The sequence below is a fragment of the Brassica oleracea genome, chromosome C2, assembly GCF_000695525.1.
Source record: "Brassica oleracea var. oleracea cultivar TO1000 chromosome C2, BOL, whole genome shotgun sequence".
In the NCBI taxonomy this organism is placed as follows: domain Eukaryota; kingdom Viridiplantae; phylum Streptophyta; class Magnoliopsida; order Brassicales; family Brassicaceae; genus Brassica; species Brassica oleracea.
The window spans coordinates 52143544-52166441 of NC_027749.1; the positions used below are offsets into that span (position 1 = coordinate 52143544).

The 22898-nt window shown below is 35.6% G+C and overlaps 7 protein-coding genes and 1 non-coding gene across 10 annotated transcripts; 4 read left to right on the plus strand and 4 right to left on the minus strand.

Annotated features, from left to right (window-relative positions):
* Positions 1 to 673: 673 nt before the first annotated feature.
* LOC106324584 lies at positions 674 to 1381 on the minus strand. The gene has a single exon (XM_013762525.1). The coding sequence runs from the start codon at positions 1379 to 1381 to the stop codon at positions 674 to 676; it is 708 nt and encodes a 235-aa protein (XP_013617979.1).
* Positions 1382 to 2482: 1101 nt separating this feature from the next.
* Positions 2483 to 3361, plus strand: LOC106325841 (probable thiol methyltransferase 2). Of its 2 annotated transcripts, none has more exons than XM_013763893.1 (4): positions 2483 to 2816; positions 2935 to 3014; positions 3091 to 3137; positions 3236 to 3361. In XM_013763893.1, the coding sequence occupies exons 1-4, from the start codon at positions 2633 to 2635 to the stop codon at positions 3318 to 3320; spliced, it is 396 nt and encodes a 131-aa protein (XP_013619347.1). In that variant the 5' UTR covers positions 2483 to 2632; the 3' UTR covers positions 3321 to 3361. The 2 variants fall into 2 exon arrangements, with proteins under 2 accessions (XP_013619347.1, XP_013619346.1); XM_013763892.1 differs by having other exon boundaries at positions 2483 to 2811; positions 2915 to 3014.
* A 341-nt stretch (positions 3362 to 3702) lies between these two features.
* LOC106326578 lies at positions 3703 to 5604 on the minus strand. Its single transcript, XM_013764514.1, has one exon. The coding sequence runs from the start codon at positions 5580 to 5582 to the stop codon at positions 3819 to 3821; it is 1764 nt and encodes a 587-aa protein (XP_013619968.1). The 5' UTR covers positions 5583 to 5604; the 3' UTR covers positions 3703 to 3818.
* A 415-nt stretch (positions 5605 to 6019) lies between these two features.
* Positions 6020 to 7167, plus strand: LOC106325051 (mediator-associated protein 2-like). 2 transcript variants are annotated; one of them, XM_013763074.1, is made up of 5 exons: positions 6020 to 6109; positions 6193 to 6315; positions 6391 to 6469; positions 6547 to 6630; positions 6716 to 7167. In XM_013763074.1, the coding sequence occupies exons 2-5, from the start codon at positions 6199 to 6201 to the stop codon at positions 7036 to 7038; spliced, it is 603 nt and encodes a 200-aa protein (XP_013618528.1). In that variant the 5' UTR covers positions 6020 to 6109; positions 6193 to 6198; the 3' UTR covers positions 7039 to 7167. The 2 variants fall into 2 exon arrangements, with proteins under 2 accessions (XP_013618528.1, XP_013618529.1); XM_013763075.1 differs by having other exon boundaries at positions 6026 to 6315.
* Positions 7168 to 7901: 734 nt separating this feature from the next.
* LOC106325955 (thioredoxin domain-containing protein 2-like) lies at positions 7902 to 9747 on the plus strand. The gene is made up of 2 exons (XM_013764005.1): positions 7902 to 8301; positions 8555 to 9747. Exons 1-2 carry the CDS (start codon positions 8056 to 8058, stop codon positions 9692 to 9694), a joined length of 1386 nt encoding a protein of 461 aa, XP_013619459.1. The 5' UTR covers positions 7902 to 8055; the 3' UTR covers positions 9695 to 9747.
* A 533-nt stretch (positions 9748 to 10280) lies between these two features.
* Positions 10281 to 13400, plus strand: LOC106322720. The gene is made up of 3 exons (XM_013760841.1): positions 10281 to 10715; positions 11432 to 12488; positions 12562 to 13400. The coding sequence occupies exons 1-3, from the start codon at positions 10349 to 10351 to the stop codon at positions 13280 to 13282; spliced, it is 2145 nt and encodes a 714-aa protein (XP_013616295.1). The 5' UTR covers positions 10281 to 10348; the 3' UTR covers positions 13283 to 13400.
* A 540-nt stretch (positions 13401 to 13940) lies between these two features.
* On the minus strand, positions 13941 to 15937 carry LOC106324587. The gene is made up of 2 exons (XM_013762526.1): positions 15382 to 15937; positions 13941 to 14179 (listed from the first exon to the last, which is right to left on the minus strand). The coding sequence occupies exons 1-2, from the start codon at positions 15935 to 15937 to the stop codon at positions 13941 to 13943; spliced, it is 795 nt and encodes a 264-aa protein (XP_013617980.1).
* On the minus strand, positions 14664 to 14735 carry TRNAH-GUG. The gene has a single exon. It is a non-coding gene; the product is annotated as a tRNA-His (tRNA).
* Positions 15938 to 22898: the final 6961 nt, after the last annotated feature.

Below are 22898 nucleotides of genomic sequence, written 5' to 3' on the forward strand. Positions count from 1 at the left end.
GGGTCGCTCTGAGAGGTCGCTCCGGGCTTCGTTTTGTGTCGTCTCGCCATGGAAACGCGAGCGACCTCGGAGCGTCGCTCTGGCAAGTCGCTCTGAGAGGGATGTCTCACGATAGAAACGCGAGCGACCTCTCCATATCGCTCTGGCCAGGTCGCTCCGGGATGTGTGTCACAGCGACTTCACGGCGTCGCTCCGATGAGGTCGCTCTGGTGCGCAGCTCATCCGTTGATCGCTTTAAACACTTCTTTTGAGCTCCAAATGCACCCAAATACCTCCAAGAACTCCATGTGGAACTCCAACACCTGATAAAGACTCATGTATGCAAAATGCAACCTAAACGTGGCTAAATCCTAGTCTATATGATCAAAATGCACACGGGTGAATGGATAAGACAATGGAAATATGCAAGATATCAGTGACGTAGTTGCAGTGTGCAGCAAAGGAGTTGTGTCTTTCTCGTTCTATCCAAATCCAGCCCAAGCCTGCAAGTTTCAGGTCATCGCGCCAAGCCGCGTCTACTTGGAGTTTTGTTACACCCGCCAGGTCAGGTCTTTGCTGGCTAATACAAGGAGGAGCAGACATAGACTTCTATGATGCGAGCCATTCTTTTGCTGCGGTCACTGCACGGGTTATCAGGTCTGCAGGCGAGCAGACCTTCTTGGCAAAAACAAGCTCATTCCTTGCTTTCCATAGAAACCACAAGATCCAGGGCGCAAGATTTCCAGTTGTGATGCCCAAAGGAGGCAGACATTCTTTCAGCATTCCAAGAGACATTCAAATCTATCCATCCTCTAGCATCAAAGTGTGCAGGAAAGGGAGCAAGATCCCATACTTTCCTAGCAAAATCACAGTGGAAGAAAAGATGATTGATAGATTCTGGATTCTCACCGCGGATGCATTTTGCATCAATCGGTAAGCTTCTCGCAGCCAAACTCACGCCCACTGGTAGTGCATTGTGGCATATTCTCCAGAGGAAAAGTTTGATTTTCGGATCAATGTTGAGCTTCCAGATGACTTTGTCCCAATCAAAGTCAGGTAGAGGTTGCATAGTAGGAGGGGTGTGGGTAGGAAGGAGATCACATGCCGCCCAGTACCCGGATTTAACAGAGTAGATGCCATCCTTTGTTTTCAGCCAGATCCTCTTGTCCGGAGCCCCGGTCTTACTAGGTTTGATTAACAGGATCCTGTCTTCATCGAAAGGGAAAAATCTTTGTAGCAGCTCTCTGTTCCAGTCTAATCGGTTGGGGAGGAGTAGGTCTGCAAACTTGATCGCTTCTTGGTTGGCAGGGGCCGGCCCCATTGGTCTTGCTTTCTCGGAGACATTTAACCAATCGTCATTCCAGGCGATGATGGATTCACCATTTCCCACTGCCCAACCCATGTTTTCTTTCAGTAGGTCTCTACCGATCAAGATCCTTCGCCAACCATGTGATTCAGAGCATCGGTTTGTTACTGACATGAAGTCATCCTCAGTACAGTATTTACCGAGCAGAACTCGGCCCAGCAGGCTCGAGGGGTTATGAAGGAGACGCCAGCTTAGCTTTGCGAGGAAGGCATCATTATAGCACTGTAAGTCTCTGAAGCCCAGTCAACCCTGACCTTTAGTTTTTGTCATTTTCTCCCAGGATATCTAGGCCATTTTCCGGTTTCCATCTTTCCCATCCCAGAAGAATCTAGTCACCGTCGACTGGATTCGCTTACAAAGTGACGTAGGCAGCTTAAAGCAGGTCATGGCATGGGATGGGATTGGAGATAGGATGCTTTTGACCATTGTCATCTTTCCAGCCGTGGAAGTGAAGAGATCTCTCTTTCCTGCGCTTTTTGACGAATCCGATCAACAATGGAAGTGAAGAGATCTCTCTTTCGTCTCTCAAAGTGCTCTGGTAAGCCGAGATATTTGCCGACCCCGCCTTCCTTTTGAATGCTAAGTATATTCTTCATGGTTGATTTCAGTTCCAGGGGCGCCTTCTTTGAGAAGGAGATAGAAGACTTGTTCCAGTATTATTTGTATAGAACCCCTATTTTACAAACTCACCGATAAAGGTGCTCTTAATAATCCTTTTATGAGAATCCATACCCTAAGTTTATTTGCAGTTCAAAGGAACACAAAGAACCCTAATGAATTAATCTCGGTTTCCTTTTTTTTTCTTTATGTTACTTTGACGCTTGAACATTCTTTTGTTTTGTGTGTACAGTTAGAACCATTTATAAACAGCGTAATTACAGTTCTTACAAATCTTTCATCTAGAGACAATGACAACGACAACGACAACGACTCTCTCTCTCTCTCTCATGGTGTTTGACTAGCATCTTAGACCATCTCCAAATGTGGATTTAGGCTGAGGCTCTAAAGCAAAATAAGGAAAAAAATAAATCAAAAATGGTATAATTACACAGAACCGCTGCCTAATTGAGAGGATGTAGAATCAGTAAAAACCCCATATGTGTCCTTTTATTATTGGCTTATTTCTTTTTGCCGTTGATATGTGTATTGGTTTAAGGTGGTTGGGAGAAGACCTGGAAAGCAGGAGCAACCCCATGGGACTTGCTGGACCAACTCCGATCAGTAAACATCTCGCTGAGACGGGTTCATTGCCTAAAGGCAGAGCTCTTGTTCCTGGTTGTAGAACGTATGTTCTTGGACAAGGACACAGCTTTCTTAAATATCTTATGTTGTGTGCTTGCCAGCAATGAAACATTGCAGGTTTATGATGTGGTGGCAGTGGCCTGCCCTGATCGTCATGTGGTTGGATTATCAAAAACTGTGATTGAAAAATCATCAAAGGTGTCAACAGTTCATCTTTGCCCAATGCAAAGTACTTCTCTCTAATCCTAATCTCTGTTTCTGGTTCTATACACAACATATAGGCTTTTGTTTATGTATATCTGCATAATATGATGACCATTCTCGCAGTTTCTTTTGTGCATTTGAAGCTAGCGTGAGACCTCCATGGGCACAAAGAATAGAAAAGCTTCTGAAACCAAGTGGAGAGCTTATAACATTGATGTTTCCTGTAAGCATTACAATGGTATCTCCATTCTCTGATACATTTCTGATGAAACCTGAAAAATATTGATGTCTTTTGGCAGATGGATGAGCGTTCTGGAGGTCCTCCTTACAAAGTATTTGTGTCTGAGTAATGTGTTCTCCCCTCTTATCTCTTTTAATAACAGCAGCAACATCATTTACACGTTGTGGCAAAAGATTCACTCTCTAATCTTTAAAATGTTGCAGTTACGAGAAGGTTCTGATTCCACTGGGATTTGAGGCAATGTCCATTGTGGACAAGGAACGTGCTATAACACCACGCAAGGTATAATATACAACATGAAACTTTCAAATAAGCCTTGAGATAATGAGATAATGAGATAATGTTAACCTTTGGAATCAAATGTTTAAATTTTATAGAATCCAATAACTTATAACTTTTGTAAAATTTAAATTTAATAATTCAACTTCTAAAAAAAAAATTTAAGAACCTCAAATGGGTTCTCCCATTGGACCTTGACAAAACTAATTCCATAAACAAGGGTTCTAAACTTCATAAAGTACAAAATTAACAATTAAACAAATCATTGGAACCCATCAAGGGTTCTAACCATTGGACATGCTCTTAGTAGTTGTTTTTAAATGAACTGAATTCTACCTCATGGTGCCAATTTGACAGCTTGCATATTTCTTTATACCACATAGACAATTTCAACAGTTACATGTATTACAACTTGACAAGTGAAAAATAAATATAATACAAACCAGCTTAATGCATAATCTTTAAAACAACAAACAATTTATACCAACTAGAACATGTACATTAGTATTATTTTTTTAGACAATGACGGTAACAATACAACATTTTTCTGTCATCATCATAAACTTCAAGCATTAGTTTATCTTGGCAACGCCTTCCACAGTCATCGCAGATGGGTCGAGTGAGACGATTGTTCGGGATTATATTAAATTTTGTATCATCTAACAAGAGATTTTGAGCAGGCTTGACATAGGGTGCACATTTTCCTAGGAAACATTGGATATGGAAAACGGTCCCACATTCATGACATGTATAAAGCCATATGGTTGAATCCATAATTTCCTCACAAATCTCACACCAATTGAGACTTTCATTCTCTTTGTAAGAAAGGGTGAGGAAATGCTCATCATGCTCATATCTCACTTTATATGGGAGTGTAGCACAACGGAAGCACAAAAAGAAGCTGCATTCGATACAATTCAAAGTTTGATCTTTCTCGTTTTTGCAGATTGAACAGAGTCTAGATTTTCCAAGTTCATTGCTTAAGAACAAGGGATGTGGGTGGCATTGCTGGACAAATGGCTCAGATATTGCAGCACATCGCACGTCTATACTTATAGACTCATCTCCTTTGCTACACACATATCTGAAACCATACAAACAACGCTGACAATATTCACACAAGAAAATATTTTTGGTGTCACTCACTTGTAGAATAAAAGGATTGGGATGTGCTATATGTTGTTTTGTCCGGGGAAGATTTGCACATGCTTCATGGAGTACAAAATCACAGTTGGATTCCATACATTCGTAAACGCCACCTCCGTAGAATGGAAGTAGGCATGCTTGACATCGCTTTTCATCATCATACATAATGTCAGTGGTCTTCCTTTCAAACTTCATGTGATGTGAATGGCCGAAATGTTTTATAATTCCATCACCTATCACTTCAAAAGAATTCAAATTTTCATAGTCTTCTTCCGGTTCTTCCTCAAGTTCTTTTCCATCCCACACATCTTCCCGAGTTGCACACTTGGAATGCACTGCGTAACTGCAATCTTTCGTGCAAGAATAACTTCCATAGTCTTCGTCAACTTTTTGACGACAAACTCCACAAGACAATATTCTAGGAAGAGAATATGTGAAAGAGAGACGGTGGTCATGACGGGATATTCTTATGACAAATGGTAAGTAAATACAATTTTCATGGACAACAAAATCACATTGAAGACACACGTAGATGAGAAGTTTGCTATCAACTACCCCACAAACATCACATGTCAAATCAGCTTTTCTCGAAAAGATGTTGAGGTCATGCTCATGCCTTTTTGGATAGTTAAGGAACGAGGGTCTTGTCGCGCAAACAGGATGCAAACTAAACTTACAAGTAAAACAGTAGTAATATAACCTTACGTCTTTATATCTATAACGACTTTCACAATGAGAACAATATATACCTGAATAATCAAGAACTAGTTGGAGAGGGTGTTTAGAGTGATAAAGAGATTTGATTAGAGGGGGAGACTCGACACATTCTTTGTGGAATGATAACCCACATTTGTCGCAAAAGTAATAGGTTGTACCAATTTCTTTACACGTACAAGCATGACACAAAGACTCATCTCCTACTTCTTTGTTGTTGCACCAATAAAGAGGGTAAAGGCGGTGGCCAAGGTAGCGATAATAACGTAAAATGCTGTTGCCTTCGACATTTGGAAGATAACAAGAAATGTTGATTATCGTGAACTTCTCATTATAAGGATTTAAAAGGCAGTATAATCGATAGAGAGGGCAAAAGAGGGGAGAAAATAGAGAATGCTGGACTGAACTCATGGTTATAGAAAAAATGTTTGGATGGTTATTGTAAGTTTGGAGTTTAGTTGTTATGATTTGTGACTATATATATACTGAAAAGTATATAAAATTGAATGATTCCATATCATTTTATTTTTCTTTGCATGGCAACATCTCACGTCAAGTATTGCAATCTATTCACGTTTAAACTTCTCAAGCAAAGTACTAATTCTATGCTTTTACGTTTGTTTTTCCCATATTCCTATCTTACTTCCTGCACTTACCCTCTTTTAGACCTGACCAAAAATCATTATTCAACAAGAGTGTATTGATTCTTCCGTTTCAGGCTTATTTCATTTAGATGTCCGATAAAGGCCCAATAGTCTCAGCCCAAAAGCTCTAGATCCCAAAGTAACACAATTCACTCAAAACTACGTCGTTTTCGAGTGAAGTACATATAAATTATAAAACTGGGAAAAGGGTTTTAGGTCATCGTCGTCGCATCGAATCTCTCCGGCGACTACTCTCTCCATTCCGCCGTCGACAGAGCAACACTCCGTTCTGAGGTTAACCCTTCTCTCGAATTTGCCTTCTCGTGTTGATTCCGCCTTCAGTTTTACACTCTTTCTTACTAATTGTGAGAGAGCAGAGAGAGATGGCGTTGGATTACAAACCTCCAGAGGAGTTCATAGTCAACAACTTACAGCCCCTCGTTGACTTCGATGTGACGGGATCGACGGAGCTCTGGCTCATCCAGTGCCCTATGAGCCACGTACGTTTCGGACGATTGAAATATGCAAAGCGTTTAATGTTTTCTGAAACTGAAGGGTGTTTTGGTCTTTTTCAGGTTCCGGAGATTGAAGGGAAGGAGCTTAAGGTTAAGCTTGGTGAAGATGGAGTCTTGGGACGTTTCGAGGATTCTTCTGGTAATAAAAGTTTTGATCTTTTTTTTTTTTTTTTTTTTTAAACAAGCTTATTGATTTTTTTTTTTTTTATTGATTAGGTAAAGAGGTTGAACTTGTTAGCTTTGCTTCTCAAGAAGGTGATGCAACTGTGATTATACCTTGTCAGAACGAATCAAAGATCGGTGAGTTTCGTTTCTCCTATTGCTTACAGGAAGAGTTGTTGTGTCTGGTTAGTAACTATTTGTGTGTTGTTTTTTTTTATGGTAGTTGGGAAGATTTCTAGGCGAGTTTCGTTGGTTCGGTTCCCTGAACCGGAAGAGCTTCTTGAGACTTTTAAAACTCAGCAGAAGGCTTTGAGAGCTGTGACGAGTTCCTCTGTTAGAAACTCTAACCCAGCTATGAGTAGCAAGCGTAAAAGCGGACAGTCTTCTCTTCGACATAGCAGCAGAGAGAAGAGCTTTTTCTCTGGCTTCACTGAGACTCCCAAGTCTTCGAAAAGAAAGCATTCGGAGCCTTCTGCGAGCAAACATGGTTCAGGCTCTTCGGATAGGTCGGGTAAGTCTAAGAAGAAGGTGAAGACTGAGAAGTAGAGATGGTTGTTTTTCTTCTTCTTTATATGATTGTTTTGATGTTGAATTTTTGATTATGTGAGACGATAAGCAAAAACTAGTATTGTATCCGAATATATAACTTATTTCTCCAGACATGGTTATGAATTACAGGCTTAAGGATTCAGACAAAAGCTATATGGTTTGTTGTTCTTTTTTTATCTTCAAGCATATGTGGTTGGAGTTGTTGTTAGAGTCTTGTGAACTTGGTTTCCATTGATGTTGAGTCTTAGGCTCTTAGCTTTCTTCTTAACTCGTGAATATTTTGGAATACTTTCCATAACACACATCAAGACTCAAGTCCCATATAGGTTTGAATAGATTAAGCAATTTGGCTAAAATTGAAGCTGTGACAACAAGTTCAATTTGGCATCAAGCTGATACACCTCACTCAACAGTTTCTATTCTTGTTTGGGCTGTCAAGCTCTTTTCGGCTTTCTTCTTTTGGGTCCAAATCAAATTTTTAATGGGCCGAGATCCATTTACTATCCGTCCATTATACGATTTTAACGTAAAAGACCTTCCTACGTAAATAGAAGCTGTTGTAACTCCATGCAGAAGGATATAAAACATGAACTTGGAAATAAGATGGGATTAATTAGTGAGATTTTCTTTATTTATTTCCCTTTTTACTTAAGCGTAATATACACTTGCACGATTCAGTATCAAAATAAATAGACTGAGCATCAAGATAAAAAGATTCGAATATACACTTTACTACTTTATAGTATTTTGTATTATAAAAACAGATCAATTTACATCTGTGTTTCGTTAATTTTGTTTTATTAGGAAACACATATTTAATCAAATCTTTGTCTCTCTCTGTCCGTAGAGAATTTTTCGGGACATAAATCTTCTTTGACCATCCCTTCACCTTCACTTTCATCATTTCTCGGGAGATAAAAAGAAAATTTAAGAAAGAGATCAGAGAGAAAGAGAGACAATACTTTTATCATTACCTAACACACACAAAAAAAAAAGTCTCTGTGTTTGGGCGAGATGGGAAACTGCGCCATCAAGCCAAAGGTTCTAAAAGATTCCGACGAGGATCTTATTCCGGTTGAGCGAGACACGACGGTTCATAACAAGGATTCGGGTGAAAAGAGCAAGAACAATGCTCCTAACGCGGCGGATGAAGAAGCGGCTGCGGCACGGCGGAGCGAGAAAGGAAAAGAGATTTTGATTGAAGATGATGCGGAGGATGGAAACAGCAAACGCCAGTCTCTCAGTCTCTTGTTTCATGAGGTTAATTTTCACATTCATTTATCAAAATCATTTAAAAGAAAAAGATGCAATCCATATTCAAATGTTTTTATGCAAGTGGTTATACAGTCATTCCATTACCCTTTTGAAGATAAATATTTGTAAAAAAAAGGCATCTAAGAAATAGTAAAAAACCTATTATGAAAATATTGTTTAAAATATCTTCTTAACTTTTCAAGTTTCCTATAATATATATATAACTTTGTAAGATTTATGGAGAAAATGTTTTAAACAGGACAAGGCAATAGTTAAAGAACTAACGGGTCATTCTCCGGCAAAACCAGTGATTAACAACAACAAAAGTAATGTTTCTTCAGAGGTTTCAAAGCTTGATGATGTTTCTGCTCCGGTGACTTCTAATGTAAAAGCTCCAGAAACATTTGACGTTCAAACTCGAGATGACCTTCATGTCAAGATTCCAAATGAATCAAAGGTCAAGACTCCTGAGACGCCTAAAGCTAAAGAAGCTGAAGAAAAAGAAGTTAATTATTCAGAGAACTGGGAAGTTAAGTTTCCAGAGGAATCAGAAGCTACGAACAAATCTGAAGCTGTCAAGGTTGTAGAAGAGTCGAAACCTCTACAAGTTTCTGCTCCTATATTATCTGAAGTGAAGGTTGCAAAAGAGAGAGATGTTCCGGAGGTCTTGGAGGATAAGAGTGTTTCAAAAGTTAGTGAGGTTCATGCTCCTACTGAATTGTCTGAAGTGAAGGTTACTAAAGAGCCAGAGGTTCATGAGGTCTTGGAGGATAAGAATGTTTCAAAAGCTTATGAAGTTGATGCTCCTCCTAAATTGTCTGAAGTGAAGGGTACAAAAGAGTCAGATGTTCCTAAGGTTTTAGAGGATAACAATGTTTCAAAAGATTCTGAGGTTCCTACTCCTCCTGAACTATCTGAAATAAAGGTTACAAAAGAGTCAGATGTTCATGAGGTCTCGGAGGATAAGAATGTTCCAGAGGTTTCTAAGGGCAAGACTGATGTAGTTAAAGCCGCAGAGTCAGAACTTCTAAAAGTGGCAGAGGTTCAATCATCTAAAGATTTGGAGATTAAAGTTCCAAAAGTTTCTGAAGTGAAGAGTACTCCTGAAACATCAAACGTTAAGGCTGGATCAGAAGTGAAGACTCCTGAAAAATGGAACGTTAAGGTTGGATTTGAAGTCAAGACTGATCAAGAAGCATCTAAAGTAAAGACTACAAAAGAAAAAGAGTTTCTAGACGCACAAGAGAAGATTGATAGATCTGAAGCTAGGATTCTTGAGGACATTAAACTCTCGGAAGAGAATATGGCAGTGACGGGTAAAGCAGAGGAAGGAAAAAAAGGTTTGTCTTTTGAGAAGAAAGTCAAAGGGGTTACAATGTCTGACTTAGATAACAAATGAGTTATAGAAGAGTCAGAGAAATTACGTAATATGTTTTTATTTTTAAATATGGGGATTAGTTTTCTATTTGCACGTCCCCAATTTGTTGTACACTTTTCATCAGTTCTAATTTTTTTTTTTTGTTATTTCTAAATCAAAGAAAATTGGTTGATCAGTTTTATAGACGGTCTAATAGGATATGATAGGATATTAAATTTCTTTTTTAAAAAAATGTTTAATCAGTTCAAAAAACTTAATTATTTTTCAAAATTAAAATTTATTATTATTAATAAATAAAAGTCCGTAAATGATATCCTTGTGAAAATAGTTTTTTGATACTTATCTTTAAAAAAGAATGTGTGTGTGTATATATTGAATCAGTATTAATAAATATTACTGAGACAGAAAATAAACACATTTTGGTTTCAAAAAAGAAAACACATTTTTAATAGGAGGATAGTTATATATATATGGACCCAACAGAGTTTTCTATCCTTATTGGGCTTAAGTTATATATATACAAGGGCCCATATTGAGTCATTAATCACGTGGTTCGCACGTGTGCAAGGGGGTTACTTCGTCTTCCCCAACTGAAAATTCTAAAACCCTCATCTCCGCCATTACAATCACACACGAAACTTCTCCTTCTTCTACTCACTCCCTGAGGTCAAAAGCATGAGACTTTACAAAACCCTATTCATCCGCCTCGTCGCCCACCACCCTCCGCGTCCGATCTCCTCCCTCGCCGCGCGTTTCTCTTCTTCCAGCTCCTCCTCCTCTCAGCTCGCTCCGAGGCGTGCTCACCACCACGAGGAAGAGTCTCGTGGAGTTAAGGTTTCGGTGTGGTGGGACTTCGAGAACTGCCATTTGCCCACCGGCGCGAACGTCTTCAGAGTGGCGCAGTCCATCACAGCCGCCGTTAGAATTAACGGCATCAAAGGACCAATCACGATCACTGCCTTCGGAGACGTGTTGCAGCTGTCGAGAACGAATCAGGAAGCTCTCTCCGCGACGGGAATCAACCTCGCTCATGTCCCTCAAGGTTCGGTTCTTTTCGCAAAATCTCTGCTTTTCTGATTCATTTCTAGGTCGGGGCGTTTTAGTCCAAACCTTAACCCGAACCGAAAAAATTGAAATCCATATGAACTGGATTTAAGAGCTACTGAAATTAGAATTAGCCTCCGAAAATATTCGAAATTAGTTAAATATATTTTTATATATGTTAAGATAATTTAGATATTTTAGAATGTTTTCGAGGACTTTCATAGTTTGTTTTATTTGTGATTTTGAATTTAGTTAGTTTCGGAAAAATTAAATCTGAACCGAAAAAAATTGAAATCCGATCCGAATTATTATAAAAATATTTAAACGGGATTTAAGCGCTATGTACTTTCCAAATTAAAATCCTAAAATATCCAAAATTAGTTAAATATGTTGATTTTTTTTATATATAAGATGATTTAGATATTTTATAGCTTTTTAAGTTTTTGTAATTATTTATATTTTGAATACTTTTCAGTTTAACTAGCTTTTAATTAGATTTTTGAATAATTTATATGTTTTAAATTATTTTTTTTGTCAACTTATTTAGTTTTTATAGATTTTTGTCGATTTTATTGGTGAAAACATAATCCGAACCTAACCCAACCTAAAATTAGTAAAATCTGAATGGAACTTATGAACATTGTAGCAAATCCGAACGTCCAGACCTATTCATTTCTATGTAAAAACTAAAAAGCTTACCTTTTCTGTATGCAGGTGGGAAGAACAGTACAGATAGAGCTCTCATTACTGATCTAATGTGTTGGGTTGCTCAGAACCCACCTCCTGCTCATCTCTTCCTCATCTCCAGCGACAGAGACTTCTCCACCGTCTTACACAAGCTCAGGATGAGCAACTACAACATCTTGCTCGCCGGCTACGAAGAAAGATCGCTTGGCGTGTTGTGCAGCGCTGCTTCCATCATGTGGGACTGGAACGCTTTACTTAGAGGAAACAACTTAGCCGGTAAATGCTTTAACCAGCCGCCTGATGGTCCTTATAACTCTTGGTATGGTCACTATAAAACTCCTCTCCTTGACCCGTTTGCCGCATCCACCAAGCCACAGGAGTTGCAGGAGTCTAGTTTAGATACTAATCATGTACCGGAAGAAGTTGTTAGGGAGATTGGTTTGGTTTTGAGTTTGTATCCTAAGGGAGTGGCTATTACTGAACTGCGTGAGCAGCTGAAGAAGAGGAATGTGACCTTGGGTGACGATTTTTATGGATATAAGAGGTTTTCGAGGTTTTTGTTTTCTATGCAGGAGATCTTGGAGGTTGTTCCAAAGGGAGAAGGTGTGTTTCTTGTTCATGCTTGTAAGCAAGGAATGGATAACAACAAAGTTGCAACTGTGGAGAAGGTGAAACAGAATGTTGAAGATGTCAAAAAGGAATCTGAATCACAAGAGAGTTCTCAAGAATCTGAATCACAAGAGATAGGACTAGAGCATCTCCAAGAAAAGAAAAAGGAAGGTGTTGTTAGTGAAGGGAAAGTGGTGGATGATGAGGACTTAGAATCTCAGATTGCATCTCCCACCTCTAGTGAATCTGCTAAGGAGATGAGAGCAGACACTGAAGCAAGCAAGAGTCAAGGGCTTTTAAGACGACTTCTGAAGAGATTCAACTTGTTTTGTGGAGGAAACAAAGAGCTTAGCAATGAACCAGCAGCTGGAGATGTAGTAGATGACGTTTTTGAACAAGATTCTTTTTGGGAAGATGTTGAATCTTTCATCAATTCTCCAAGAGGCTTCGTCCTTGTTTCTCACTCACCGTCAAGGTTCTTGATTCTTCTCTTAAACCTTACTAGTGCTTCTGCATTAGCTAGTAACCTGTTTTGTTCTATTGTTCAGAGAAGCGTTGGCTAAGAACCTTAAGGACGAAGGACCTTCATCTCTGAAGCAGCTGGATCTCTCCAAAACGCTTGAATTAGTCTCTCTGTTGATATCAGATAAGAAATGGATCAAGGAGAATCCTTCTGAAGCGTTACCTTTCAGAGTAACTCGGTTCACCTCTTGCCCTAGCAATCCTCATGCCTCTAGTGTATTGAGATCCATGTTTGTGAGTTTGTCAAAGTCTCAGCCGGAAGAAGCAGAGTCCAAGAACAATGGTGTAAGCGAGAGATCAAGAACCGAGGTGATTGCTGATTGTCATAAGCTGATAAAGAAGATAACAGAGGAAAGCCCCGGAGGCTACAACATGAGTAACTTCAAGAAAGACTTCTTGGAAGAGTTCAAGTACCGTTTGGATTATCAGAGCCTCGGTTATCCGAAGCTGCAGACTTTGATACAGATGATGCCTGAGGCGAGGATTGAATCAGGTTACATTGTTCCTTCATCAACACAGGCTCCATATGCATCTGACTCATCATTAGACAAAGAAGTTGGTTCAGTTTCCAAGAAGAAGGAGAAAGGGGATGAAACAGAGAGGGATGTGCTTAAAATCCTAGGTTGTTGGGACAGTGTTGAAGATGATGAGAAGACTTGTGGTGTGTTTGGTAAAGATAAGCTTGTTGATGGAATATTAACAAGCTTGCGTGAGAAACCATCTGGTGGCGAGTCTAGAGTTCTATAAATGAAACTCAACTTGTTGTATTATCTTAGAGACAGTTTGATGCACTACGTCTCTATTGTTACTACTTTTGATTATGATCACTTGGCACAAGGCATCCCCATATGATTGTATAACTTCATTGCTATGTTCTCAACAACAGCAACTTGGGCCTTCAATTTCATACATGCAGGTTACTATTGATGTAATAGAAAGCACGGTTCTAAAGTTTGGTTTAGACACGAGCCTAGGCCTCCGGTTTAGGTGGTAAATCAGTCATAACCGAAACGATTTTCATAAAATCCGGTTTATACAATTTAAAGCCTTCTAAATTGGTTTAAATCAGTTGAAATATATCTGAATTGGTCTAAATTTGTTAAATTAATTAACAATGTTAATACAAATTCACAAATTTATCTCTTTTTTTTTTTGTTTTATAGTTCATCAAAATAATTTTATAATTAAAGCCAAAAACTAAAATGTTTTCGCTTATGCCACGAATAATACTACGCTTACTCCTTTACAAAATGTTTAGTGATCGTCTAGCGATTTCTTGAAGACTGATAGAAAGTTTTGAACTTTGATCGATTTGATTAGTTAGTTACATTCCTTCAATCTAATAATACCAATCATACATTAGGTTTAAAATAAAAAGACAAGACCAAAGTAGAGTTTGCTGCTTTCATAGGCTTCTTGAAAAGCCGAAGAGTCTCTTTGCCTCTGAAGTAGAGTTTGGCTTTGCTGCTTCCATAGGCTTCTTGAATAGTCTCTCTGCCTCTGAAGTACAGATTGAGTTTCCGGTTGTCATCAGCGCTGGTCTCTTGAAGAGCCTCTCTGCTTCGTCTGTAGAGTTTTCGTTTGCTCTCTTCATAGGATTCTCGCAACGCCTCTCTGCTTCCTCTGCATTTGCTTTAGCGAGTGCTGCAGCAACACATTCTCGTGATTGGTCAAACCATTGTTTTGTTCTTTCTTGTGATTGATTTGTTGCATCCTTTGTGGTGTCTGAAGAGGAACAAGAAGCTTCTCTCTTTTGTTGTTGTTCTTAGTATTTTATCTGTTGATCATAGGTCTTTCTCTTAGAGTGATCCGATAAAAGACACCAAGCATCGAAAACAAGGTTGAACGCTTCTTTGGCGCCGTTAAACTTGTTCTTGTCCGGATGGAGAAGGAAATTAACGCAAGGTCAAAAAAGGAAATTAGTAAAGGAAGCGTGTGTCTCAAGTTTGGGACTTTTTATAAGGTGAGATCTTTTACTTACTTGTATGCGAAGAAAGTCTTTTGGGCTTCAGTAATTCGAAAACTCCCGTTTAAAAGAAAGGGGGCCCGTTGTAAAAAATATGAATAAATTTGACGTAAGCCCATTAATCATGTAGTGAAGGGTAAAAAAAAATTGAATAAAAAAAGATGTGGCTGCTGGGATTCGAGCCCAGGTCTCCACGGCCACAACGTGGAATTCTCACCACTAAACTACAGCCACTTTGTTGGTAACTTAGCACATGTTAAGAATATATACACAGTGGATAGAGGTAACTTATTTAACTATTTTGATTGCCTATTAGGTTGAACTTGGAATAAAGTAAAAAGCCCAAAAAACTATTCTCCCCTACTTTTGTTTTAATTTTGGATCAAGATTTTTTTTTTTTTTTTTTTTTTTTTTTTTTGTCGTTAAGACACATCATTATCAAAGTGGATTTTACATGGACAACAAGAAAAAAACAGAGAGCTTACTATTTTTTTTTTTTTTTTTTTTTTTAAATTTTTTTTTTTTTTTTTTTTTTTTTTTTTTTTAATGCATATATGTATGTACAATGCAATGCATGAGACTCAATTCATCAAAGAAAACATGATCATTTTTAATATAACCATTTGTCTCCGGATTACAACACTAATGCTCAGATCACAAACTGATCTGCTTACTAAAAAAGAACTTACCTACTGGCTATCGAACAAGCGGCGCCAAGTAAAGAGAAAAGTAATAGTAGAAAGGAGGTTCCTCTGCTCTCTGGAGAGTATGTCCATCTTTATTCGAAGAAGCTGCTTGATCTCCAATATCAGGGAGGCTGAAGGACGAGAAACCTGAGAATGCAACCTTGAGTTCCTTTCCTTCCAAACCAAGTAGACACAGGCTTGAAAGGCAAGTTTCAGAATAAGATTGACATTGTTGTGGCGAGTAGGGCTTTTGATCCATCTTAGTAACTCCATGATCAAGGTAGGAGGAGAAAGATGGAGGGTAGAGTAAAAGAAGGACCAAACTTCCTTGCTGTACCCGCAGTCAAAGAAGATATGTTGTCGAGACTCATCAGCTGTGCCACAAAGAGGACATATAGGAGAAACCAAAACGCCCCATTGTCTCATCCTGTCCCTAGTTGATAATCTGTCCAGAGCTACTAACCATGAAATAAATGCATGCTTTGGAATCCTTCCCTTGAACCAGATTGATTTGTGCCAGTTCACTTCAGTTTCCTGTCCATACAGATGATTCCACATGAGGGACGATGAGAAACCTTCGACAGGGGCGTTGTCGCCAACTTTCCATAGGTAGCGGTCATCTGCTTCTGATGATATTACTTCCCGATGGTCGGGGAGGCAGTTCTTCAGAAAGCATATAGTCGGATTTCTTGATCTAGATGAGCTTATCCACCAACGATTGTCTACTAGCGCATCCCGAACCACTGCCATTGCTTGTATTATTCTTCCTAATATTCTCACGTTGAAAAGACAATTAAACAAGAAGTTCTGATTTTGATTTATGAAATGTTTAGAAGACTTATGAAAGAGAGATAAATCAATCACATAGATGGAAATATATGGGTTGTTAGTCAAGAACATGGCAATGACATAGCCCTTTTTTCAAAAAAAAAAAAAAAACATGGCAATGACATATTAAGACCAATCTTATACATGTGTCGTTAACATTTTTTTATTTATTTGAACTCTTATCCACCACCTCGTAATTTTATTTTATTTCGATACAAAGACAATTCCAACTTTCACAATTAATAAGATAAATAATACATTCCTTTTTTTTTTTTTGAACTATAATAATACATTCCTTGATCTACTAGAATATAATATCTTAAAAAGTATTACAAATTGTTTTAACACGATGAATAATTAAATACTGTTGTTTTCACCTTTCAAATACAGAAGTTTCTTACCTGAAAGGTTGAAACAATCATCTAATTTGTTTCTGAATCAATCTAACTTGTAATGTGCTATCTAAAAGCTGCCCTTAAACATGTCAAAATACGAGAGAAGAGGGGTTCCTTAGTTAGGACCAGTTATACTTTCGGATTGGTGGCTGTCTAAAGTACAACAAAGCAACTCCACAGCTGTGTTTTTTTTTTTTTTTTTGCTAAATCGTAAATTTCATATTAATGAAAAAAGATCTACAATGAAACCTTAGTTATGAGTTATCTTGACAAAAAGAAAGAAAAAACAAGATGGATCAAGGATAATAACTCTAACAACAATTAGATTAACATAACTAAAGAGACATGAGAGAGCTGAAGTGTTTACGCTCCCTCTTGGCGGAGATTATGTTTCTTACTTCCCTATCAATTCCAGAGAACACTGAAGCCGTAGGGATAGATATTTGGTTATGAACCAGATGGTTCCTCTGTTTTAATATACTCCACAGCTGTCTTAATATACTTTTAGTTTCTTTTCCAATAATATTGGTCAATCGTATAGGCTTTTCAGATTTATTGCCACCGCAAATAGTACAAAAGATCGTATCGTCTAGAATATTAGAGGTTTCTACAAATTAAAAGTATGAATTATTGAATATTTTACTTAAGCTATTTTTTTTCGTGCACACTTGAGCTACTTTTATGTTTTACGATCATGCTATATATGTATTATACAATATCGGATTTTTTGGACCCTCCACCGACAAGATTGACCCTCGACACTTGGCATTAACTATTAGGTTATGAATGGAATGGCAGAACAACTACAGTTTTTCTGTACGTTCAGTTCTCCCGCAATACATTCACCATTCATGTTTTTCTATTTGCAAAAGCAGTTTAATCGGGAGATCTGCATGCAGTTCAATATTTTTGTTTTTTTGTGGAAAAAATATGAGATCTGCATGCAGATCTCATCCGCTAACATTTGGTGGTGTTGATCTGCTTTTTTTTTTTGATAATAAATAATTTTGCTACAAACACTTAACTTTAAAATATATTTATCTGATTTTATAAATAATGTACAATGATTAGCTCAAACTATATAGTTTACAATAATAATGTTTGTGTTGTTTTAAAATTATAAGCATGACGTTCAATCACAAACACATTTTCAAAAGAAGAAGATATAAATATTCCTACATAAATATCAACAAGGGTAAGTAGTTAGTATTTTTTTTATGTTTTAAAATAGTTAATATAAAATTAAATGATTGAAATTTTGTAAATTTATTGAAAAAAGATAATTTTAAATAAAATCTTAACCGAGAACGTGTATTTATTGAGTTGTACGATCAAATAATTTTCATGACTAATTACCGTTTCAAATATCTTACACCCACTGGTAGAGAGTTTTCCGGTGGTAAATTTAACCAAAATTTTAATATTTGTGTAACCTGCCGATTCTTTCAAGAAAATATTGATCACCTAAAAAGAAAATAAAAGAAGTATAAGTATCTTATAAAATATTTACAAGCATTTCGGCCGATCCTATAACATCTAAGATATTTGTTTAGATATCAAGGTGTAATTTTTATTGTTTTAATATATGATCTATAGTTTTGAACTGATTTGGTCATTCATAAATTATAATAAATTATTTGATCGGTTTGATATGCTTTTCTCCTGCATGATCCGCTTGATCTGCACTTGTCCCACTTGATCTGTATTTGTCTTGCTTGATCTGTTTAATTAAAGATAATTAGGAGTAACTGGAACTAAAAGACTAGTAGATCACAAAACACCAACATAGTAACTACAAAATTAAATATTATAGTTCATGTATTTGTCTTTATTTTAAAGGTTATACCATGTTACTCTTCGTAGGGCCATGGATTAACTACATTCTTACTTTGAGCTTGCGTGTAAAATATGCACTCCTCAGTCGTCATCAGCAGAAGAAATTAACAAAAAAATTGCCAGCGTAGATAAAGGTTATTTGATTATTCTAAGGATTATTAGTGACTAAACCTCCAACTATTTTCAAATCGGATGAAAATTCTTCAACTAAAATTTTATGTTTTTAAACCTCCGACTATTAAATCGTTAATGCCGTTAACTTTCTGTTAACAAAATCATTTTTTCTTAACGGAGACCCGCTAAATCGAAACGCAGTGTTTCATGTAATCACAAAAACGACATGAAGTTCTTATAATCAATGGATATTTTAGTAATTTAAACCCCCAACTATTTATAAATCGGAAGAAAAACTCACAACTAAAACTTTATGTTTTTAAACCTTCAACTATTAAACATTAAATACGTTTAACCCTCTGTAAATAAAGTCATATTTTCTGAAAGAAACTGTTAAATTTATATAAGATATGATTAGATGGAAACGGAAGAGGGTACGTGGAAGCGGAAACGTATGAAAGCGCATAAGCAAAATTTTTAAATAAATTAAGAAGCGGATACGTGTTGGAAGCGTATATATATATATATATACATACATATATAAGAATTTGTTTAAAAATCTAGAACTAAAAATTATATGATTTAAATTTAAAATAAAGCATTTATTCATTTAATAATTGTTTTGAAATGATTTCATATTAAATATGTAAAAATACACATAAAGTAAATTTTAAATAAATTATTTTTAATACTTTATAATTAGTTGAGATAATATATTTGAATAGATGATTTATCTTTAATAAAAACTTCAATGCACAAAGATAACTTATAGTATTAATTTTGATATTTGTACATTTTTATTCTCTATATTCAATACTATTAAAATATGCTCTATTGTGTTCTCATGCTCTCTGTGGATTCGATTCCCAGGTGCTACATCTGATCTCTTATTTGAGAGAGTTGATTCTAGGGTTAATATAAGTTTATCATCATTACCCATTGATATAGGGAGGTTTTAAGCATTTCGTGTCGTTTATGTAACGGTTCCCCGTTTAGAAAAGATGACTTTGTTTACAGAGGGTTAAAATCATTAAATGTTTATTAGTTGAAGGTTTAAAAACATACAGTTTTAGTTGTGGGTTTTCCATCCGATTTAAAAATAGTTGAAAGTTTAAATCACTAAAATATCCATTGATTATAAGAACTTCGTGTTGTTTTCGTGATTACATGAAATACTGCGTTTCGATTTTACGGATCTCCGTTAAGAAAAAATAATTTTGTTAACGGAAGGTTAACAACATTAACGGTTTAACAGTTGGAGGTTTAAAAACATAAAATTTTAGTTGACATTAACGGTTTAACAGTTGGAAGTTTAAAAACATAAAATTTTAGTTGAAGGTTTTTCGTCCGATTTGAAAATACTCAGAGGTTTAAATCAGTAGGAATATATGGCTCAACAAGTAGCTATCAGCCGTAGACTCTTGATTTAGTTTTTATTGTTTCAGTTGAACATAACTATTTACTTGGATGGACAAATAGAACAGTTGTACTTGCGCTGTTGCACTTAACTTAGGTGATCACGATATTTATTTAACTAGTCATTTGACATATATTTATTACTCCTGTTACAAATAGTAGAATAGAAAAATCTTATAAAATTCATCCAATCAAGTGATGACACTTTGTTGTACATTTTTCATCCAAAACGTTACAATAACATGATTAGTTAAGGTGGTATACAAACAAATTAATCGTAGTGTAACCTATATAGAATAAAACTAGTTAAAACTATCATTTTAGTATGATACTATATATGTAAAAAATATATGATATATATTATGATTTAACACTCGAAATTTTTTTGAGAAATATTATGATTTAACACTCGAAATACTATAATAATACAATCCTGCAATACTACCATATACTAGTTCTACAAAAAAACATATACTTTACAAGTACGGTATATTGTATATATGCATTTCCTAATTATGAAGCGTAAATTTTTGTCAACCGTAGTCTATGAGTTCTGATTGCGTAGTCTTAAAGTGAACAGTGATAACTATTAAATTTCCAAGAGAAACAAAAAAAAAGCTTAAACATGAAAGAAAGAAACGCAATCATGTGAACGACAAACAAACCCCAACATAATTTGGTGTTTCAAAAGATCGATCAAATCAAAATGCAGAGCTGACAGAAACAAACTAATCGCGTTTGATTTACAAAATCAGTAATACATAACTGTCATAGACTCGCTTAGTTAATTTTATGTCAAAAATCTGATAGTTTTTTTCTAAAAAGAGTTAAAAAGCATTTTCTTTTTAACACAAACAATTGATCATTTATTTGAATCAACATGCTATTTCACATTTATTTTTGTTTCATAAATTCTCATACAAATTGTTGTATAGTTTTAGTTTTTTCTTGTTTTCTAAGAATATAGTCTTATAATTACATATAACGTTTTCTCATTAACTTCTTTTCATATCATAAATTATTGAATAGCTGTGATACGATCGAATCAAGATGAAATACAACCCATAAGTTGGGTTGATTTATAACCTCTAACCATTTGACCAAAAGCTTATACGATCTCTTTTCCAATATTCATATAGTTATTATATTCAGATTCCTAATAAAAACCAGCAAATAATCTTGTGCATGTACTAATACTGAGAGAATTACATCAAAAGTCAAAAAGTCTTGTTATATATTGTTGTTAATTAAGCACCGACAGTTCTATAAGAACATGTGGCAATAGAGCTTGGAGAAGACAGTACACACCATTCAATCACAATCATGAAAACAAATTTGATGTGGTAACCAACTAAAGTTAGCTATACGTTATAATATGTAATATAATCAACATTATACTATATAATAAAAGTTTCTGAAAAAGATTATTATCTATATTCGGCCAGGCTATCAACAAGTCAAAAAAAAAAAAAAAACAAGTCAATATATATATATAATTTCTACGCCCAAAATTAGAATATTGGAAAAATATTACTCTAAATATGTTATATATCACGAACTGTCTGTCGGCAAATGTATACATATAGACATCATACATGGGCATATATTGTGATGTGATACATAGTGACAATAATTGCACATTTTCTCTTATTTAAGCACAGGGGATAAAAGCTGAAAAAACAAATTAGCAATATGGCGACTGGGGCCGACCTTAGAATAATCTTTATATATTAAGACGGTAGACATAACACACCCACAAAATAATGAAAATATAGCAAAAAAAGAAGACATAATAGGTTGAACAAATCACTGTGATCGAAGTTGAAAATAAGTTCCCCAGGCTTAAACTAACATGTTTAGGTTATTACCTCGGTAACTTGTAAATTTGTCCTGTAAAACCGTAACAATAATTAAGGTAATTACAACTAAAAAGACCTAGAAAATAGGATATTGGGCACGATGCTTACAGATTGTTTTATGTCTGGTGAGTAAATGTCTATACCTGTTTCTCAACATTTCAAGTCTCTTTAAAAACCTAGAGGATTTTTTTAGAGGATTTATTACACAGTAGGGCAATAACAAAGACCTTGCTTTTTGTCATTATAATTTTGTTTCTCACATTTATATGAAATTCCACTACTACTAATAATATGTTCAAGCACATGTTATAAGAACTTGGATCTACACACATAAATAATTTAAAATAATTTCTTCGTTTTAAACTAGTACATGATTTTTTCTAATTAGATGTTTCCTGATTTTAAAGTGTAATTGTTACTCCTAAGTTTACACATATAGTTTTTATTAACTAGATATAAATCTTAAGTAATACTCCCTCGGTTTCTAAAAAATCTATATTTTAGGATTTTCACACTTATTAAAAAAATATATCAAAATTTTAGTTACCAATACATTATTTTTCGTAATCAACTATTTCCCACAAGTTTTCACCAATAGAATTTTAATAAATACAATTATATTTTTTTAAGTTTACAATTTATATTTAATTTATCCATTAAAAATATGAAAAATGTATCTTTTCGAAACAATTTTTTTTTTCTAAAACATTGATCTTTTAGGAACGGAGGGAGTATTTACTAAAATGAAGCTTGAAAATTGACTATTATATATATATTTAAATAACATTTATTATTATAAAAACAAATTTTTTTTTCTATACCATCTTAGCGATGGGGTATTTATCTAATCTTGGTAAAATATGGCCTTTGGATTTTTACTAATCTACATAATTGCCTTTTAATAATCTCACCACTTTAATTAGGGGTGTGCGTTCGGGTATCCGTTCGTGTCCGGATCGAGTATTTCGAATATTCGGATATTTCGGTATGGGAGTATAAAACTCGTTCGGATATTTTCTAACTTCGGATCGGGTTCAGATATTTTCACTTCGGGTTCAGATAATTTCGGATATATCCAAACTCGAGACATAAAAAAATTGAAATGAATGTTATGTTATGTCTTCAAATCATTCCTAATAATATAAATAGTCTTAAAATACATGAAATGAGAACAAAACAACACTAATTCGTCCAAAAATATAGTGAAAACATCAACAAAGTTCATAGATTAAGCAAACAAACCGAAACAAGCTAAAATAGTTT

Coding starts and splice junctions, on each gene's coding strand:
- LOC106326578 (XM_013764514.1), bottom strand. CDS start 5,582: ATGAGTTCAGTCCAGCATTCTCTATTTTCTCCCCTCTTTTGCCCTCTC.
- LOC106324584 (XM_013762525.1), bottom strand. CDS start 1,381: ATGGGTTGGGCAGTGGGAAATGGTGAATCCATCATCGCCTGGAATGAC.
- LOC106324587 (XM_013762526.1), bottom strand. CDS start 15,937: ATGGCAGTGGTTCGGGATGCGCTAGTAGACAATCGTTGGTGGATAAGC. Junction 14,180..15,381: donor GAAACTTGCCTTTCAAGCCT/GTGTCTACTTGG, acceptor GTGTTGCTGCAG/CACTCGCTAAAGCAAATGCA.
- LOC106325841 (XM_013763892.1), top strand. CDS start 2,633: ATGTTCTTGGACAAGGACACAGCTTTCTTAAATATCTTATGTTGTGTG. Junction 3,015..3,090: donor TTATAACATTGATGTTTCCT/GTAAGCATTACA, acceptor GTCTTTTGGCAG/ATGGATGAGCGTTCTGGAGG. Junction 3,138..3,235: donor TACAAAGTATTTGTGTCTGA/GTAATGTGTTCT, acceptor AAAATGTTGCAG/TTACGAGAAGGTTCTGATTC.
- LOC106325051 (XM_013763074.1), top strand. CDS start 6,199: ATGGCGTTGGATTACAAACCTCCAGAGGAGTTCATAGTCAACAACTTA. Junction 6,316..6,390: donor TCCAGTGCCCTATGAGCCAC/GTACGTTTCGGA, acceptor GGTCTTTTTCAG/GTTCCGGAGATTGAAGGGAA. Junction 6,470..6,546: donor ACGTTTCGAGGATTCTTCTG/GTAATAAAAGTT, acceptor TTTATTGATTAG/GTAAAGAGGTTGAACTTGTT.
- LOC106322720 (XM_013760841.1), top strand. CDS start 10,349: ATGAGACTTTACAAAACCCTATTCATCCGCCTCGTCGCCCACCACCCT. Junction 10,716..11,431: donor CCTCGCTCATGTCCCTCAAG/GTTCGGTTCTTT, acceptor TTCTGTATGCAG/GTGGGAAGAACAGTACAGAT. Junction 12,489..12,561: donor GTTTCTCACTCACCGTCAAG/GTTCTTGATTCT, acceptor TCTATTGTTCAG/AGAAGCGTTGGCTAAGAACC.
- LOC106325955 (XM_013764005.1), top strand. CDS start 8,056: ATGGGAAACTGCGCCATCAAGCCAAAGGTTCTAAAAGATTCCGACGAG. Junction 8,302..8,554: donor TCAGTCTCTTGTTTCATGAG/GTTAATTTTCAC, acceptor TGTTTTAAACAG/GACAAGGCAATAGTTAAAGA.